This window comes from Barbus barbus, assembly GCF_936440315.1.
Source record: "Barbus barbus genome assembly, chromosome: 6".
Classification (NCBI taxonomy): Eukaryota; Metazoa; Chordata; class Actinopteri; order Cypriniformes; family Cyprinidae; genus Barbus; species Barbus barbus.
This window is the reverse complement of record NC_136734.1, coordinates 8,398,038-8,417,851: the sequence shown is the minus strand read 5'-3', so window position 1 is coordinate 8,417,851 and position 19,814 is coordinate 8,398,038. Positions and strand designations below refer to the sequence as shown.

Sequence of the window (19,814 nt, the reverse complement as noted above, 5' to 3'; positions counted from 1 at the left end):
ATATCTGTTTGTTAACAGCTCTTTGGTCCCAGAGGCACTTCCTTTCTGTAGCTTTTGTGAATTGTTTACAGACCATTTAAAGTGTCAAAGTTTATGTTGAGACAGTGTTGTAAAGAGGGGAGTGTCTCTCTAAAGGTCATTGCACACTTAGTCCGAAATTTTCGCACGTTAAAAATAAATAGTCAATAACATTTACACACTACCTCTGAAACTTTCGTCTGTCATAAAAAAATTCGGATCAGGTTCCATTTTCTGCGTTTTCGCTTCCGTAGCAAGCATTTTGATAGGAAAGGATGACGAATACAAAAAAACGCATATGAAAATTTCAGACTCAGTGTGCAAGGACCTTAACACAGCAAAGTATTGTCACTCATTTAACATGCTAAGATGTCGTTTATGTGAAGGTCTTAAAGACACAGCAGCAAAAAAACAATCCGTTTAATTATAAGGGTCAGAGAAAGGAAGGACCGTTATCAGAAGAAATTTAATTATTACTGTTTATAGTAAAAAAAAAAAAACACTGACTAATATTACAAGTGGCCCTCGGGGGGTGGGGGGTGAAGAGAAATGCTGAGTAGAGACTTAATTTGCATGCAAATATGTTTTGTGTTAAAACAGTCTGCGAATGTTAAATACCTTAACAGAGGATCCTGATGAGAGACTTGAGCTGGTCACTTTGAACGGCATTGCTCTTAAACCAAGCGTCAGATCTGAGAGAACATAGAAAAACAGCAAAATGAGAACATTTAAGACACTAACAAGATTTAGATGAGACTGAGCTTCTTAAGAATGTCTAATGACGGTGTACATTTGAAAATATCATACCACCCTAAGAAATATTTACACAGTACTGTTCAGATGTTAAATAGAGCTTCAGTTGGAAAGGATGAGAGTGAAGTGGAGCCTTTAGTCCGTTATGTAAGCTGCCACAATGGCACCACATAGGGCTCATAAATTAGCACAGTCACATTACTGCTAATGTAAACATTGCTCAGCGCCCTCTGTGCGCTCTGAGAACAAACACACTCCTTGCTGCATTAGTGTGTACTGGCCACAGTTATTATTAGCTAAAACTAAAACCATTTTTGTTACTTGAAATAAAATAAATGTTAAACAAAAAAAAATATATAAATTAAAAAATTAATTAATTAAAAAGATCCAGTCATGATCCAGTCTCAATTTTCATTTGTCATATACAGATTATTGAAATTGAAGACAGTCTCAAAACTGCAAGGATGCATATAATATTATAAAATATTTATATTTCAAATAAATGCTGTTCTTTTGAACGTTCTATTCAAAGAATCCTAAAATAAAATGGTTTCTACCAAACTATGAAGCAGCACAAGTGTTTTCAACATTGATAATAAACAGAAATGTTACTTGATCAGCATATTAGAATGATTTCTGCAGGATCATGTGACTGAAAATTCAGCTTTGATCACAGCAATAAATGACATTTTCCAATATATTGAAAAAGAAAACAGTTCCATTAAGTATTACTGTAATAATACTTCACAATATTACTGCTTTTAGTCTATTTCTGATTGAATAAATACAGGTTTGTGATCATAAAGAGACTTCTTTCAAAAACGCACAAATCTGAATGACCCAAACTTAAAAATGTACTAGTGTACAAAAAGTCTCTGAATGTCTTGATTTGTATTCTCCAATCTAATAAATTCAATTATGTTGTTTCTCTAAGAGAACTTGATAATATTCACTGAAACCATGTTTATCCAAAGAGATCTGGTTTGTTTAAAGACATAAAAACGTCAATAAAGTCCCAAATAAAAACCTGTTTGTTCAAGAACACGCTGCTGATGAAATCAGAGTGTACATGACTCTTAAATAAAGCAGCCAACTCTGTTTATAGTAACTTCATCAGTTAGAGAGCGATTACACAATACGTCAGTGTCCTTATGTGGTTCAGTGAGACAGTAAACACTCTTTTACTGCAGGTCTATATCATTAAATATCCTGAGGCTTTCAAGTTTCCACTGCCTGCGAGACCTTTCAGACGCAAAGATGAGCAAAGCGCTTCCAAAAAAGGAAGATCTGACAGAGCTGTGGCACTATAACAAATACGGTCTGTTGATGATACTGAGAAGAGACAGACAGAGAGAGATCTGACAAAATGAGGAGAATAGAGATTGTGTTTATGCATTGGGCGGGTGAAAGAGGGTGAACTGGCATGTGAATTATGATTATATGACAGGGGTCCTCAGGCACACATGCCAGTTAACCAAAATACAACAGTTATTTTATGGATATCACTGTGACAGTATGGCATAGCCATGTATGGTCTATATACACTGGCTATTTTTGATGGAAATGCAAGTAAAAAATAGTTTACGTATGAAATAACTATTAACTCTTTACTTGAAGCCTTTGTTTATAATGTATTTTAAATACATGAATTATGCATTGTAACATCTTATTATGAATATCTATAACGCTATAAGTAACGCTTCAAATATAGTGTTACCAAGTAACCATGTGGTCATGTATATTTTGAATAATTCAGTGAATTAAATGCTTTACAAAAGAAATGTACTTCACCTCATTAGAATATTTCACTATTATTTCAGAACCTAGAGGATGCTAAACAAAATATGATGCAAATGATATTCTTAAATAAATAAGTCTGGTAACAACTTACAGTAATTTATGCAACATAAGTTAGCTAATATTGCTTGCATGACCCACTATCAGTGCATAAAGAGATTTGCTTGAATTCATGTGGAAATGAAGACAAAAGTCTTAATTCATAAATTGAGAAATGGATACAAAACATCCAAATGTTTGGAAGTCGAAATCGTGCACTGCTGGTTCAATTGACAGGAAGTGGAAGTTAGAATAAACCATTCTAGACAGTAGTAGAAAAGGTAAAATCTTAACATTCAGTGTCATCGAGAACACTTCAGAAAAAAGTCACAAAAATGACTGAGGAAGCGACAGAGTTCCTGCAACTTGGGAAAATATTTTGCTCAGATGAGGCTAAGAAATTAAAATGTGGTCTTTTAGATTAGTGAACACATATTAACTATTAACGAAGACTTTTCTCTCAGTATATTCCTAATTGCTGCTCATTGACAGTCAGTAATGTAGTTGATGTAGCAGCTGTGTTTAGGTTTGGGTAGGGTTAAGGGACCCTGAACATGGTCATGCAATATGTGCTTTATAAATACTCTTCAAACAAAGTTACCATATGGCTTCAGAAGACTTTCAGTAAAGCACAAACTTGATTTGATTTTTGCTAGTCATTGTTCATTTTGAAATGGGAATCGTGTGTTCCACAGAAAAAGAAAAACAATATGGGTTTCAAGGGACCATCTAAAATGAGATTATTTTCATATTTGGGTGAACTACTGTGATTTCACATTCATAAGTAGCATTCAAGAGCACTGGGTGAAATCCACTCCTGCTTAAAGTTTCCAGAAAAGAGATTCTTTTAAAGTTTATATGCAAAACCACTAAATAGACTTACTCATACTTTACTTGAATCATGGAGAAGGAATGAATGGAAATATTTCATTTTAGGGTGAAATTTACTACATGGCTGCCAAACGGAGAATAATGCACAGCTTGCACTCCAATTTGTTCCATCAGATCACTCAGCCTTCCCCATAAAACATCTGTGAAACGCATAGTACCTACCTTTCCATTTCCCCCTTTCCAGCTTTCTAGGCCTGTGACCTCACTACTTTAGGCAAAAATCCATCATTACTAAGGAATACTTTTAGAATCATCATTTGAAACCAATCTGAATTAATTCTAATACCAATTTTCATACAAAATTTCAACTTAACACAAAAATAAAGAGCTTGATACAGTAGTTTTCAACTACTAACTTCTAATCAGCAAGAAATACGTTGTTGGTTTTTATTTTAGTTTTTTGGATATTTTAATGCTTTTTAGTGGACAGGAGAGTAGAGAATGACAGGAAAGAATGGGGTGGAGAGTTGGTGACGGAACTGGCAAAGGACCACGAGTCAGGACTCGACCTCAAGTTGTTAGAGGTGCAATTGCACGGTACATCAGTGTCCTAATCAACGGGCTATCAGTGCTGACGGATATATGTGACCCTGTGACCACAAAACCAGTCTTAAGTGTCAAATTTTCAAAATTGACATTTGTACATCATCTGAAAGCTGAATAAATAAGCTTTCCATTCATAGATGTATGGTTTGTTAGGATCTGACAATATACGAGCTACAACTATTTAAATATCTGGAATCAGAGGGTGCAAAAAAAATCTAAATATTGAGAAAATCGCCTTTAAAAGTTGTCCAAATGAAGTTCTTAGCAATGCATTATGGTCCTTTAAAAATATGGTAACACTCTTTTTTAAGGAACATTTTCACTATGAACTACCATGCATATTACTAGCCTATTGGCTGTTTATTAGTACTCATAAAGCACATATTAATGCCTTATTCTGCATGACCATATTTTAGATCCCTTAATCCACCCCATACCTAAATTTAACAACTACCTTACTATTAATAAACAGCAAATTAGGGGTTTGAGGCAAAAGTCATAGTTAATAGTTAGTTAACAGTGAGAAATTGACATTAAAATATAAAAAAAATATAATAGCATTGTGTATTTTGGTTATTTTATACATTATTTTGGATGCCTTGACAAAGTAGATCAACAAAATTGTTTTAGAATTTTGAAAATAATGATCTGAAGATCTTTCGTAAAGTCAGCTTTATAACAGTGTTTATGAGAAAAAAAATATTGTGCATTGCAAAATTTGGCACTGATGATTTTGGTGTCAATTGTTTATGTGTGATGAGAAATAAGACTCCATGGTGATGCTACATTTTTACATTTGCCATCTTACATCCTGGTAACGCACACAAAAAATAATGGTGCAGCAGATTTACAGATAAAAACTGTATGTGCATACTGCATAAAGATAGAAGGTGTCTAAAAGTAACACTCTGCAAGCATTTTTGTATTGCTAAAATGTTTGCAACATAGAAATGGTAGTCTGAACTTTACTCGAATCAAATAAAAAGACATTGGCGATACTTTTCTGGAGTTAAGCCACTTAAACGTGGATTTCAGGGAAGAAAAAAAAAAAATGAGGCGTCTAAATATTTTGTGAGAGAAGCCATTTTACTGAGAGAATGGCTTGAATATGATGTTATGAGCGAAACAATAACCTGTGCTGTTAGCCACAAATGCAGTGTAATATTATAATTTAAAATAACAGTTTTCTATGTGAATATATTTTAAAGTTTTTCAAAGAAGTCTCATTTCTTTGATCAAAAATACATTGAAAATAACAATATTGTGAAATATTATTACAATTTAGAATAGCTGTTTTCTGTTGTGATATATGTTAAAATGTAATTTATTCCTGTGATCAAAGCTGAATGTTCAGCATCATTACTCTAGTCTTCAATGTCACATGATCCTTCGGAAATCATTCTAATATGCTGATTTGCTGGTCAAGAAACATTTCTGCTTATTATCAATTTTGCTGCTTCATATTTTCATTTCTTCAGGATTCTTTGATGAATAGAAAGTTCAATAGAACATCACTCATTTAAAACAGAAATCTCTTGAAACATTATAAATGTGACCCTGGACCACAAAAGTCTTAAGTCGTTGGGGTATATTTGTAGCAATAGCCAAAAACACATTGTATGGGTCAAAATTATCCATTTTTCTTTTATACCAGAAATCATTAGGATATTATGTAAAGATATTTTGTAAATTTCTTACCGTAAATATATCAAAACATAATTTTTGATTAGTAATATGCATAGCTAAGAACTTCTTTTGGACAATTTTAAAAGGTGATTTTCTCAGTATTTTGGATTTGTTTGCACCCTCAGATTCCAGATGTTCAAATAGTTGTATCTCGGCCAAATATTATCCGATCCTAACAAATTATACATCAATGGAAATCTTGCATATCTTACTGCCCCCAAAGTATTGAACATTTACTTATTTGTGCATTTGGCAGAGGATTTTTTCCCAAAGTAATATACAATGCATTAAATGTATACATTTTTTTTCAGTTCATGCAAATCAATCAATTCACCCCATAATTGTTTTGCACCCAAAACGCAAAATCATGTATATTTGTGTCTGTTTTATGAATCAGTTGATTCATTTGCTTGCCTGTTCTCTGTGGAGCTGCAGATGTGATGATTCGAGGGCTCATGTTTACAGCTGTAGAGGACGATGAAAGCGAAGAATGTGAAGTTGGGTTTCCGTCTTTGATCTCAATGCTGAGGAAGGTCTTCATGTTGGACTCAGGTTCACCCCGGGTGTCGTGGGTCCCTGAAGATGCTTCTCCCTCAGGAGTCTGCACTTCTTCTGAACCGCCACACACACGACTGACATTTTCAGTGCGGCCGTGTGAGCCGCCCACTGCAGCGTGTGATTGGCTGGAGAAAAGCCTGGGCTGGGCCAACATGTTCTCAGTGACATTCCTCTCTTTCTTTGGGATGGAGGAAGAAAAGGACGAAGTGTCCCAGGACCTCTCAGCAGACACTGTGTTTGTAGAATGAGAAGAACTGTGGCTGATTTTAGGTGCGTTCGTCACAGGTTCGGTGAACTTGCGCATCCTGTCGCGAACAGAGTTTGCACGAATGACGGGCCCAGAGAATGAGGCTTTGTTTTTCAAATCTGAAAAGAAAAATTTAGTTTTATTAAATTAAACATAATATTATAAAAAATGTTATTTCAAAAATATTTATGCTTTCAAAATAGTACATTAGTTCACACTTTAGTTTATGAACCAATTCTCTATTAACTACTACTTTTGCCTCAAACTCCTAATTTGCTGCTTATTAATAGTTAATAAAGTAGTTGTTACTGTATGTTAAGGTATGGTCTAGGGTTAAGGACACTAAAATTTGCAGAATAAGGCATTAAAATGTGTTTCATAAGTACTAATAATACAGCCAATATGCTAGTAATATGCATGCTAATAAGCAACTAGTTAACTGAGAATTGGTTGCTAAAGTGAAGTGTAACCGACCATACATTAAAAAAAAATAGCAAACGTTTCTAACAGTATATAAGCTATAAAATAAATGTGGCTAGCACAGCTCAGATCATGTAGTCTTGGATTTGATGAGAAATACTAATTATTAAATCTCTGATATCTCTTCTGAACCTCTAGAGGAGACCTATGTGAGATCACTGGAGCTTGGTTTTTTTTGGTTAAAGCAGGAAAGCATTAGATTTAAAGGGACAGTTCACCCAAAAATGAATGTTTTGTCATCCTTTACTCACACTCATGTTATTCCAAACCCATTAATATTCAAAACACAAATGAAGATATTTTTTAATGAAACCTGAGATTTCTGTCCCTCCATTGAAAGTCCATTTCAGCAAAACTTGACACTTCAAAAAGTTAAAGAAAACCATAAGAATCAAACGGTTTAATCCAAGTCCTCTGAAGACACGATACTGCTTATACGATGATCAGATGATATACGATCATACGATGATCAGATTTCACTTAGAATTTTATTCACATATAAACATATCAAATATGCTCAACTTGTTTGACATCGATGACAGAATTACCATGTTTTTGGGTGAACTATCCCTTTAATTAAAAGTCTTCACTTGCTCTACATCTAATTTCATTATAGAATAAACAATTGTGAATCTAAGGTTATTAATTCCATCTCATTTGGGATTTTTCATCCCTATGGGTCATGCAGGATGTTTTGGTTTTTGCAGAAGGGGGAGGAGACAGGAAAGACTGATTAAAACATTACACTAGACCAGGCCTCTAAGCTTGTGAATGTGGTAATGGCCCTATTAGGTCATAAGGAAGAGTGAAGATCTTGGGATACGGCCTGCTGACTGCAAGAGGGTGACATCTCCATACTTTAAACAAAAGCAGAAGGACACTGACTTGCTGCTGGCCAACTCTATTGTCAGGTATACAATATATGCAAGTCATATTCGAATGGAGAATGTGCAATTATAAATAATGAACTACATTATTAACTAATTCTAGGGCAGAGGTAAATCCACCATTAGTTAACTTTCTTTTGTGGTGTATTTTTATGAGGACATGCAGAACTGCTCACCTGTATCCTTGCCATTAGTAAGAGAAGTCAACAGAGCATCTCTATCTGATGCGACCTGAGAAAAATTAAAACTCAAAATCAACTTCTCATAGCATGGCATAAAACAGTTTACAATAACAGCAATGTCTGTTTACAGCAGTAAACATGTTAATTTATATTCACGAAGAGGTGATTTATCGAGTTTTATCAAGAGTTTTATTAGTTGCACTAAATACCAAGACATTTTTAAAAGAAATTAATATTTTTACTCAGCAAAGATGCATTAAATTGTTTAAAAGTAAGAGTAAAGACATTTATAAATGTTAGAAATATTTTTATTTCAAATAAATGCTGTTCTAGCACTGTTTCCACAAAAATATTAAGCAGCACAACTTGTTAAAAATGTTCAAACCTGGTAAAAAATGCTAAATAATCCTGAAAACAATTTAAATAACAGTTTCTACAAAATATGAACTGTTTTCAACATTGATAATAATATGATGTTTCTTGAGCAGTAAATCAGCGTATTAGAATGATTTCTGCAGGATCATGTGACACTGAAGACTGGAGTAATGATGCTGAAAATTCAACAGAAGAGACTGTTTTTTTAAAAAAACAATCCAACCTCTAACTCTTGAACACTAATGTGTTTACACTATATTATAGGATTTTTTACAGTATGGGGTAGTTTGGAGTGTTTTTAAGCATAAGTTACCATGTAGACTCTATATTCTGGTCTCTAGATATGGCTAAAGTAAATGTAAGTCTATGGGACTTTTTTGATTGTTTTATTGTCAGTCAGACAAGAATTGTAAGAGCGCACACTCTTCAACAAGCCACATAAATGATAAAACCCAATAGTAATAGTGATTCTTAGCCAAACACCACCAATGATTCTTTCTTAATCACTTCTGAACATTGTTAAGGAACTGAGGAAAGTCTGAGCAAGTGGTGGATGGATTCACAGCGATAAAACAGGACAATCTCAAACAGAGACAAATAGTACCTCCTGGTGGAACAAACAGAGCAAGTGTTCCCATGAGACACCTTTCTTTTCTACTTACCTTCTGTCCTGAGATGTCTTCAGCTCTCTCATTCAGTGTGCATGCTTGTGAACCTGCTGTGCTCTGAAAGAGAATAGTCTCCACGCCGTTGTCAAGTTTCTTCAGGTCTCGATCCATCTGCGGAGCCTCTGAATTCATAGCTGCCCTGCCTTCCTCTCCATCTGGTCCTGACTGTGAGCTTTGGTCCCTCAGAGGAGGTTCAGCAGTGGACAGGGAGTCGAGGCTACGGTCTGAGGCGCTGGAGTTCAGCCTCTTTCTCTGGTGGGAGCTGCTATCATTCGATTCTCTGGAGTCTGAACGCACTCGGTATGAAGGAATGACTTCTGAGGAGGGTGAGCCATGATCGCATTGGATCCGCTGGGTCAGAGGGCAAGAGACTTTCTCTCCGACCAAAGGATCTAGTACTAAAACCATGTCAGGGTTCGAGGCTACAAGAGAAGAGACAAACACATAAATGTAAGTACATTAAAATAGAATCTTTGAGGTTAGAATAAAGGTGTTTTCACCAGTTTCATTTAAAATAACCAACCTCAGAGCAGTTTAAGTGGACCAAAATGAGAAAACAAGAAAAAAACACTGGACTCAATTTCATTTCAGTCCACTTCTGCTATAACCATGTCTCAACCTCAGCACACTTTCAATTCATACTATTGATTTTAAAACCTGGACTAGTGAAAGTGAATCAACCTTGTTTGGCATCTGTAAGATTTTATTTATTTTTTATTCCGCAATGATGCATTAAATTGATCAAAAGTGACTTAATACGCTGTTACTAAAGACTTATTTTTAAATAAAATGCTGTTCTTTTGAACTTTATACTCATTAAAGAATCCGTAAAAAGAAAATTTATCACAGTTTCTACCAAATATGAAGCTGCAACTGTTTTTAACTTTGAAAATAATCTGAAATGTTTCTTGAGCAGCAAATCAGCATATTAGATTTCTGAAGGATCATGCGACACTGAATACTGGAGTAATGATGCTGAAAATTTAGTTTTGATCACAGGAATAAATTACTGGTGAAATGCTAGGTTAACCACATATAAAAGCAAATTTATGCAACCAGGCACAGACAAAACGAACAGAACTAAGCCAAAGGAATGTCAGATGGTTATTGTAATGAGCTGTGCATGCTGGGTGGAGATAGGACATTTCCTTTCACATTTCCTGAATGGTTGCAAACTCAGAGCAAACGTTGTTTGGGAGAACAGAGATATCTAGACACAGAATACATGGTGGGCACAGGAAATGACATTACCGTCTCACGTTCAGAGTCCCACCTTCAGCTGACAATCAGCAAAACATTTAAAATTTTACACATTTGTATATGTACAAGCCCAAATTGAAAGATTCTTGTACCTGAGCTTTTTTTATTATTATTATTAAAACAGTTAAAACTGTGCAGCAGTTACTGAAAGTTTCCAAATTCAAACCTGAGAACTGAGATATTTTTAAAGTGTGGCAAAAGCAAAGACTGCGACACAAAAAAAAAAAAAAAAGGGTCATTCCACAGATAATACCTGAGAGATTCACATTCACGCATCAGTCTCAGACTCTAACTGTAATGAGAGAGAGCTAATACTCTAAGGTAACAGCATTTCTGAGCAGATCCCTGTAATTTGTAGGAAAGCAGTCTTGCCGACATCCTGATACTTTTCACATCTGGTCAGGAAGTATCGTTCTGTTTCCACCATTCTCAGATCTCCGAAGGAGCAGAGTACAGTCTGGGCTTTTGGGTTGCTTAGTCTAAATGTACACTGCATTCTTTTCATTGCTTATACGGAGTAAGGATATACTCCTTAAAAGGCCTTTTCAAGAATGTTTCCTTAAATTAAAGAGTTATGATAATTATAAGATCATTTTTTTATAGCAAGATGCTGCTGAGAATGTCGGATTTTACATTTAATATTTAAAAACTAGAAATACAAAGAGAAAAAGTGATAAATTGCTACTAATTTAAGATGTATATAGCATAAAATATTTGGTATTATCAATCAGAAACTCCCTTAAATGACTCTCTTCGCTCAATTAAGTGAATTTAAATGATGCGCTTAAGACTTGTTATTCTTGAGGCTTTGGCTCAGTCGAGTGCTTAATTTGATTTTTGATTACCATCTTGTCTGCTTTGTTTACCACAAGTGATGTGGCAGGCAATAAAGTTCAGAGATCTAAACCCCAGACGCATTCTTCTCCTTCAGCACAAAGAAAGGCTCTCCACACTCGCAGACAAATGCTAGGCTATAAAATAGTGTATGTCAAAGCCAACAACAGTCTCTCAATCATATCTTTTTAGATAAACAGATTTGTTTTAGCTGAATGGAAAATGGGTTTATTGTAACTTTTGTCAAAAGAATAGTTTAAAATTACAGAAAAAGCACTAGTCCATTTGACCCTATATTTACATTGAGTGTTACATTAACTCGATATCAAGTCTTTCATCTGTTTTTTCAAGTAGTTTGAATATACTCAAACAAAAATGGGATTTGTATGGAAGCCCATTTTCGTCACAGAAAAAAGCACTTTGGAAAATCATAATTACCTTACAAAACCTCATAATTAATGACAAAGTCTAAATTATGAGATACAAGTCAAATTTTCAAAGTCAATTGTGACCTATTATTTCATTATTTCAACTTATGTCATTATTATGACTTTGCCTCATAATGTTGACTTAATCTTGTAATTATTTAGTATGTCATACTTTTGACTTTTTTTCTTATGACTTAGTATATTTTTGACAATTTTGACGTCATTATGATTGTCAATTTCAAAATTGAGAACAGTCAAAATTATGAGATACTAAGTCATAATTATGAGATAAAATGTCCAAATTGTCATAATTATGAGATAAAATGTCCAAATTTAGATAAAAAGTGATAACTATGACAATCAAAATTATGAGATACCAAGTCATAATTTACTTAATGATGAGAAAAGGCGAAATGAGATACTGTCACAACTGACTTAATTATGCGCAGTCACCACATAATGTTGACTTTTTATGTGATAATTATGACTTAGCATCTCATAATTTTACTGTCCTAATTATGACTTAACATCTGAACTGTGACTTTTCATAATTTTGACTGTCATAATCAAGATGTTTAATCTCATCATTTTTATCTTTTATCTCATAAACATCTCCTTTTGCATTCTCAAAAATAAATACGTGTGAACTATTCCTTTACCATTTTAATATTAGGTAGACCATCCAATTTTAACCCACTATGTTAAGAGCATTGACAGCCTGATGCTTTTGAATTACCACAGTATTACCACCTGACACCAAAAGTTTTTAGAACACAGTCCAAGTTCTACCTTTATCTCAAATTGCTCAAAAAAAAAAAGAGTCTTTGAGCCAAACTTCAAAATACGTGCATGACAAAAAGCATGTCCTTCCCTCATTCTCCACAACAATATAAATGCTTTTCCCCGTCCTGTCCCAACCCCAAACTTCCTTTGTCTCTGTCTGAATAACAAACAGTGGCTTCCCAAAATGTCTTATTTCTGCACTCATTAAGGCCGTCTTCGCTTGGCCCTGCTCTCACCCTGGCCAAAATTACTGGGTTGAGCAGCTGAGTAAGGACCACTAACACCACAAATGTCAGGGTCATAGGAAAGGAGTTTTACTTCAACAGACTTTGTGTCTAAATATAGGCGTTGACCTGGTGGGGGATGAAAGTCTGTGGGACAGGCATAAATGCGCTTTACATCTCTACGGGTGCAGAATGCCCCACTCAGCCTTGTCTACCTTGATGTGGAATGTTTCTAAACGTTTCTTTTCTCAGATGGACATTCAGATGATTGACAGATTGTTTTGTGTGATTTTACTTGCCTTCTCTGTGGTTCTCAATTCTCTCTGATTGGCTGATGAGTGCTTCTGACTTTATTTTCTCTTGACCGTCCTGCAAAAAAAGAAAAACAAATAAACTTTCAAGAAATGCATTGCCTCTGCACTGCAAAAATATGTGTTTTCTTACATTTTTTGCAGTGTGAAGGCCTATTCAGTGTCAAAATCATGACTAGAGAGCAAGATAAATGTGGCCAAAACCCAAAGTTCTGCTCCTGTTCAAAAGAAATAATCAGAATCACTTATAGATTGATTTGGGACTCTCCCAAAACCAAAACAACTGACTGGTTGGTCAACAGACATCATATTTACTAACTTTCATGATCAATCCACTTGCAAAATTGCAATTCTGCACTGAAAGAGGTTCTAAAAAACGAATTAATTAGAGAAACAACAGGTTTTCAACTGCAGATAACTTCCATTTTAAGCACCTGATGCTCATTTAAGCCCATGGATTACAGAAAATAATATTCTCTCAAAAAGTTTAACCATTCTGAACCTTTGAGTCTGCAAAGTCGTAAAGACGGCTGAATGGACTAAGATGTTTAGCGTTTGCTTAATGCCATGGACTTTAAGTCTTTTTGGCTTAATGGAGTTTGTCTACCTGCTGTAAAAGGATTAAGAGTTATATGGTACAATAAACACCAAACTGCTGTTAATCAGCAGCCCAACACAAACGGATATAGTCAGCCTTACACTAGGTCACGTGTTTGTGTTTCAGACCAGCTGAAGTTGTGAAAGCCAGTCTGAGAGAACGATTTAAACCTAACATGTAAATGGGTGACTAACATGACTATTTTCTCCCACAGCAAACCTTCAAGATTTTACTTGCAAACAACAGCAAAGCATCGCTTTTCTCACTGTAAAAAAAAAAACAGATATAAACCAAACCGATGCAGAAACTGCTCAGCAGCAGTCACGTTCATATTTCTACACTATAATTATAAGTCGGCTGCCAAAGAAACACATGAGAAATGGCTTTTTCTGAAGTTCAGACCAAGGTTGCCTTTAAAGAGACATTTCACCCAAAAATAAAGATTCTGTGAACTAGAGCGCCCGCATTCATACTTAAGTTTTGTCCATTCCTTAAAACAAAACTATGGCATGGCTTTAAACCACTTTGATTATAGTGCATGGGCTGCATGGACAACTTTATTTACTTTTTTGTCCTTTAGGTGCTTAGAAGCTCCAGTCCCCATTCAGATTTATTACACAAAGAGCAGCTTTCCTCTACAGACAAAACTCAGTCAAATTGCACGTGGTTCTAAGAGTAAAATTTATGACTGATTCTTATTTTTGAGTGAACAGTGACTGTAAACCTCTATGCATGTGTATGTGGTGGATTTAGTCCTTTCTGACAGGTTTAATCCAGCGATCGTGCTGCAAGAGTTTCAGATGGTGGCCACAGTAAAGTGTGGGCCAAATGGACTCTAATGCTGAACTCTCACAACATCTCGGTTTCTATTCTACTTGTATGAAAAATATGTTTACCCACATAAATGCCACATAAAGCTGTACGTCTTCTAAATTGCCCAATTTTGAGGTAGCTGAGTGCACAAAGCTCATAAGATCTAGTGTGTGTGAAGCAGTCAGTGTCATTTTCCATGAGCGTCTGGATAAGTCTGGTGAACCACACACACTTAACTCACCATGAGTGAAATACAGTAGCAGGGCCTGTCATTTTGGCTCCAACACACACACACGTAAATTAAAATGCAAGATGAAGAGACCATACACCCTATTCACTGAATAGCTGCTGTCAGCTTTACCGGCAATCAGTCTCTCAAACAATTGAAAGGAAATTTTCATTTTGTATTTTTTATATGTTTTGAACACTTTAGTAGTATGAGATTGTTTTTTTTACTACAAGTCAGTTTTTTACTACACGCACACACATATATACAACGTTTCAAAGGTTTGGGGTCAGTAAGATTTTTTTTAAAGACTTTTTTCCATCAAAGATGCATTAAACTGGCAGTAAAGACAATTATAAATGCTACAAAAGATTTTTATTTCCAATACATGATCGTTCTTATGAACTATCTTTTCAAAGAAAAAAACATATCATGGTTTCCACAAAAATATATGAAAATTCAGCTACGCATAAAAAAAAAAATCCAGATAGAATGATTTTAACTATTTTATATTATTATTATTATTATTATTATTATTATAAATTGCAGCAATATTTCTGTATCTTTATCGAATCTTTTTTCATCAGCCTTGAGAAACACAGAACACAAAATTACAAAAAAGTAAATAAATTAACAGACAGAGAGAGAGAGAGAGAGAGAGAGAGAGAGAGAGACAGACAGACAGACAGAGAGAGAGACAGAGAGAGAGACAGAGAGAGAGAGAGAGAGAGAGAGAGAGAAATTTATGGATATACACTCATCTGATTATAATATGTGGATGACAATCAAAGGTAAATTCATTCACAATTGAGCTGTGAAAAAGTGCCTTTTAATCCCTGTTATTTAAAACAATGAAGAAATGATTACACTTACACCAACTAATGCCACTGAAGAGGTATTTCTAACTGATTTAACCTTTAAAATTTTAGTTTTGTTGGTAGGAATTAATGTGTTAAGGTTATTTATAACAATAGGTTAAAACTCTCTGAAAGTCATTTACCTTCTTATGGAGTTCCTGTCTGCCTCTGCTCTCAATCCACATGTGTGTATGCGGTCACTGAGCTCTGGCTACCATACACACAATCACACTGGCCACTCCCCCTTCTTCCTGACCACTCCCACTCTCTTCCTCCCCACATACCACCTCCCACCCTTCCTGCTCAACTCAAGTCCCTTGCCTCTCTTTATAATGCAGGTCAACAGATAAACCAGTGAAGGACCCTCAGTCTCAAACTTGAAATCCATGTGCCTTCATGCATCTTAAAAACTAAACCTTCTGAAATAATAATATCCATTTAGGAAATATAGGACTGATCTATTTTGATTAGAAAAATTCATATTCAGAGCTTAATATATAGTCTACATTTAATAATAGGCTAATAATATTTGCAAAGTTCATAAACTAGCAAATTTGATTTTACAAAAACAGTCAAAAACTGTCTCCACACTGGAATTCAGAGTCCCATGATTCCCAATCTTTGTGCACAGGAAAAGATGTCAAACTGAGATAGAACAAAACGAAGCAAACAAAACATGAAAGCACCAAAGCACAGACCTCACGTCACCGAAGGAAATTGTTCAAAGGCAAGAGTTCTGCTGGTGCACACGAGGGAAAACACAGTCTTACTCGGGACAAATGTAAACTTCTGTATGCAAAGCAGATGTAAATGTTAAAGCCATTCTTCCATTAAGCCCTGTTTATTTCAACAGATTGTATCTGTCATTTATGGCACAATATAGACTTTATTGCCACTGTTGAAAGATGAAAGATATGACCAATAATAATCATGAAATCTGCATTTTGAGATTTCAAGCTTTAAATAGGAAAATTATCGAAATTGTTTGGTAATTTTTGAGTGAGATGCTAACGGTCTAATCAGATTCAATGATCTATGCTAAGCTACGCTAAAAGTGCTACCGCCAGACCCTGAGATCGGCTGAATGGATTCAAATATGGTAAAACTCAACTGTTTAACTCTAGGGGAGTTGGAAAATTAGCCTATTTTCAAAAAAAGTGGAGTGTTCCTTTAAATAAATAATCAAGATTGTGGCTGCTGTGATTCATTATGAAGTGCTGATTACAGCATCCCATTTAAAAGACGTGTATCAAATTAAAAACACAGTTAAAACAGTAAATATTGTGAAATATTATTACAATTAAAATACCTGTTTTCTATGCGAATATATTTTAAAATGTAATTTATTCCTGTGATCAAAGCTGAACTTTCAGCATTATTATTGTAGTCTTTAATGTCACATGATCCTTCAGAAATTATTCTAATATGCTGACTTGCTGCTCAAAAAAACATTTCTGATTATTATCAATGTTGAAAACAGTTGTGCTGCTTTTTTATAATTATTTGAAGAACTGATCAAACAGTTCAAAAGAACAGTATTTTTCTTTAAAAACTGTGAGAAGCTGGACATAACAGGGCCTTAATTGTACAACAAGAACATTGGATTAGAGACTAATTTTTGCAAAATAGCATATGACACCCCCTATAATAAACACCTCGTGTGCTGTCACTGAAATGCGCATCTGCCATTCACAACTGAAAGACGACGGCTGGGAAGTTTTGCATTTAATTTCAAATGTTGTTTTAACTAGCTATGAAAACAGACTGACGGCTAGCTCAATGTATCATTTCCTCTATAACTCCCAAATAACCTTTACCATATTACTATAGGAGATTTTTCCAGATAGGACTTGTTATCAAAACAGAGCCAGACAGAAGCAGGTCAGCTGATTTTCAAACACCTCCAGAATGAGAAATAAATTCTGTCTGAGACAATGCCTGAGAAAGAGCAATGGAAAGAGAGGAGTAACTTGAGGATAGAGAAGTGAAATAAATAATTATGACAGTGAGGAGCGGAGAGGAACGTGGGTTGATTAAGGTAAAAGAAGCAGAATTTTTAACATTCTTCACATTTCAGTCAGCGGAACAATGAGGCACCATAAAGTCATTAAAGGACAAATGTGTGTGGGACGAAGAATGAAAAGAAAGTGAAAGCAAAAAAAAAAAAAGAGAGAGAGCGAGAATAGAAGGTTGCTTACTTACCCAGTATACCTATTTACATATTGAAAATCAAATAAGTAACACAAGTTTCCGACACATTGTTAAATAACCTCTTGCAAATGTTCTTTAAACATACTTTTCTGTGAATTTATAAAAAAAAATGTAATGTACTTTATCTTCTGCTCACCAAGGCTGCATTTATTTGATCAAAACTACAGTAAAAACAGTAATATTGTGAAATATTATTATAATTTAAAACAGCTATTTTCTATTTGAATATATATTAAAATGGAATTTATTTCTATCATCCAAGCTGAATTTTCAACATCATTACTCCAGTCTTCAGTGAAACATGATCCTTCAGAAATCATTCTAGTGTGCTGATTTGCTGCTCAATTACTATTGTTGCACAGTTATTAATAATGGTTCTTATTATTATCAATGTTAAAAACTGTTTTTGCTGGTTAATATTTAGTGCAAAAAAAAAAAAAATCAGGATTCTTTGATGAATAGAATATGATTTTAAAATCATAATGTTTCCAAAGAAGACTTTTTTTTTTTTTCAAACTTTCATTTAAACACATGAACAAACTTCAGAAATTATTTAACCAAACAAACACATTTTAGAAACGGTTTTGTATTAAACAAACTTAAAATGAAGTTGCATTTATCAGAGCTAGAAATAGGGCACTACCCAAACAATCAATTAAAATTGCACAATGATCCATTTCTTACGTAATTTTAAATATATGTTCTTATTTTTGTGATTAGACGGCCAAATACAACACGAAAGCTCCAATTCCCAGTCTCACTGTATCCTTGAACTTTTTAACAGGCCAAAACAATCTCCAGTCCTGAATCTTCAGATTTATCTCTCCTCATTCCACATTAAGTCCCAAATTTAAGCCTAGTTATCCCTGAGATTTACCGCTCCTGATATTCACCACGCCACATTTACTCACCTGTAGGTCAAAGCTGTTTTGAGGATTTTGTCGTCGCTCTGTTCTTTGGCCAGAGCTCTGAACCCTCTCTAATGCTCCTGTGAATGAGAACAGGGGAATGTAAAGGCACGCAGACATAGACGCATGAGATATTTGTCCAGCCCTTTAGATAGAATCTCACCTCGTATCTCCTCATCTCTGAGCCGGCGAATGGCTGCCCGAACGAGTTTTCTTTCTTCATATTCACTGGCGCTTTGTAACTTGAACGAAAGAAAGAAAAACAGAGGGCAAGACACACAAAAACAGTACTTAGCTTGACATGACTGATATATAGGCCCTCACAGAATGTGAACCCACAGAATTCCACTGAAAGAAAATGTTGGGATATTTCCACGGAATTCAAACAATTCCACACAACTGGTATGATACAAATTCCTCAATATAAACTTTTTTGCAGGTTTCGGCTGAAGTTTAGTACTCTCAGCTATTATTAACATATTTTACCATATTTGAAGGAATGGGTCACCCAAAAATGAAAATTTGCTTAAAAATGTACTACACTCAGGCCATCCAAGAAGTAGATGACTTTGTTTCTTTATCAGATTTGGAGAAATGCATCCTCTGCCGTGAATGGGTGCCATCAGAATAAGTCATGATGAATTTGATTCTTACAAACATGCAGTTTTTGGCTTCACAAGATGTTAATTGATGGTCAGGAGTGGTGTGGATTTCTTGTGGATTATTGTGATGATTTTATCAGCTGTTTGGAATTTCATTCTGAAGGCACCCATTCACTGCAGGGGATACTGGATTAATGCTGAATTTCTCCAAATATGTTCCCATGAAGAAACAAACTCGTCTTGGATAGCCTGAGGGGGAGTTCATTTTCATTGTGGGTCCTGTAAATACTTTCTGCATATTCATACTGCAAAAACGGGACAGAAAAAACTATATAAATTTAATATGGGACTTGGAAATTATTACAGAAAGTAAGTTTATTTATATTTCACTAAAAAAACATCCCATTATAACAGAGAACTGTATGTAAATTGCATGTGTTCTTGACACAATTCACAGATTAACAGAAATTATACAAATCATTAATTGCTTTTTATCAAGAACAATAAACCTCACAACTTAACGTAGAACAATGGGTATTTATTTGAAATGGGCTCTTTGCAGCCTTTTGTTTTACACTAACAAAGAACTTACAGTACGCTGTGTGTGTTTTTTTTTTTGGTGATATGACAAC

The 19,814-nt window shown here is 34.8% G+C and overlaps 1 protein-coding gene across 3 annotated transcripts in view; it reads right to left on the bottom strand.

Moving 5' to 3' along the window:
* LOC306870832 (smoothelin-like) overlaps positions 1-19,814 on the bottom strand; it is a 62,835-nt gene that overhangs the window by 29,863 nt on the left and 13,158 nt on the right. For 2 of the 3 annotated variants that reach the window (XM_079418261.1, XM_079418260.1), the window contains exons 4-10: positions 18,744-18,822; positions 18,584-18,660; positions 12,956-13,025; positions 9,122-9,549; positions 8,079-8,133; positions 6,145-6,654; positions 637-710 (exon numbers count right to left, since the gene is read on the bottom strand). In XM_079418261.1, coding sequence (XP_079274387.1) covers positions 637-710; positions 6,145-6,654; positions 8,079-8,133; positions 9,122-9,549; positions 12,956-13,025; positions 18,584-18,660; positions 18,744-18,822 — 1,293 coding nt within the window. Of the gene's footprint in view, positions 1-636; positions 711-6,144; positions 6,655-8,078; positions 8,134-9,121; positions 9,550-12,955; positions 13,026-15,604; positions 15,649-18,583; positions 18,661-18,743; positions 18,823-19,814 lie in introns of those variants that run through there. The other variant, XM_079418262.1, reaches the window with a different exon arrangement.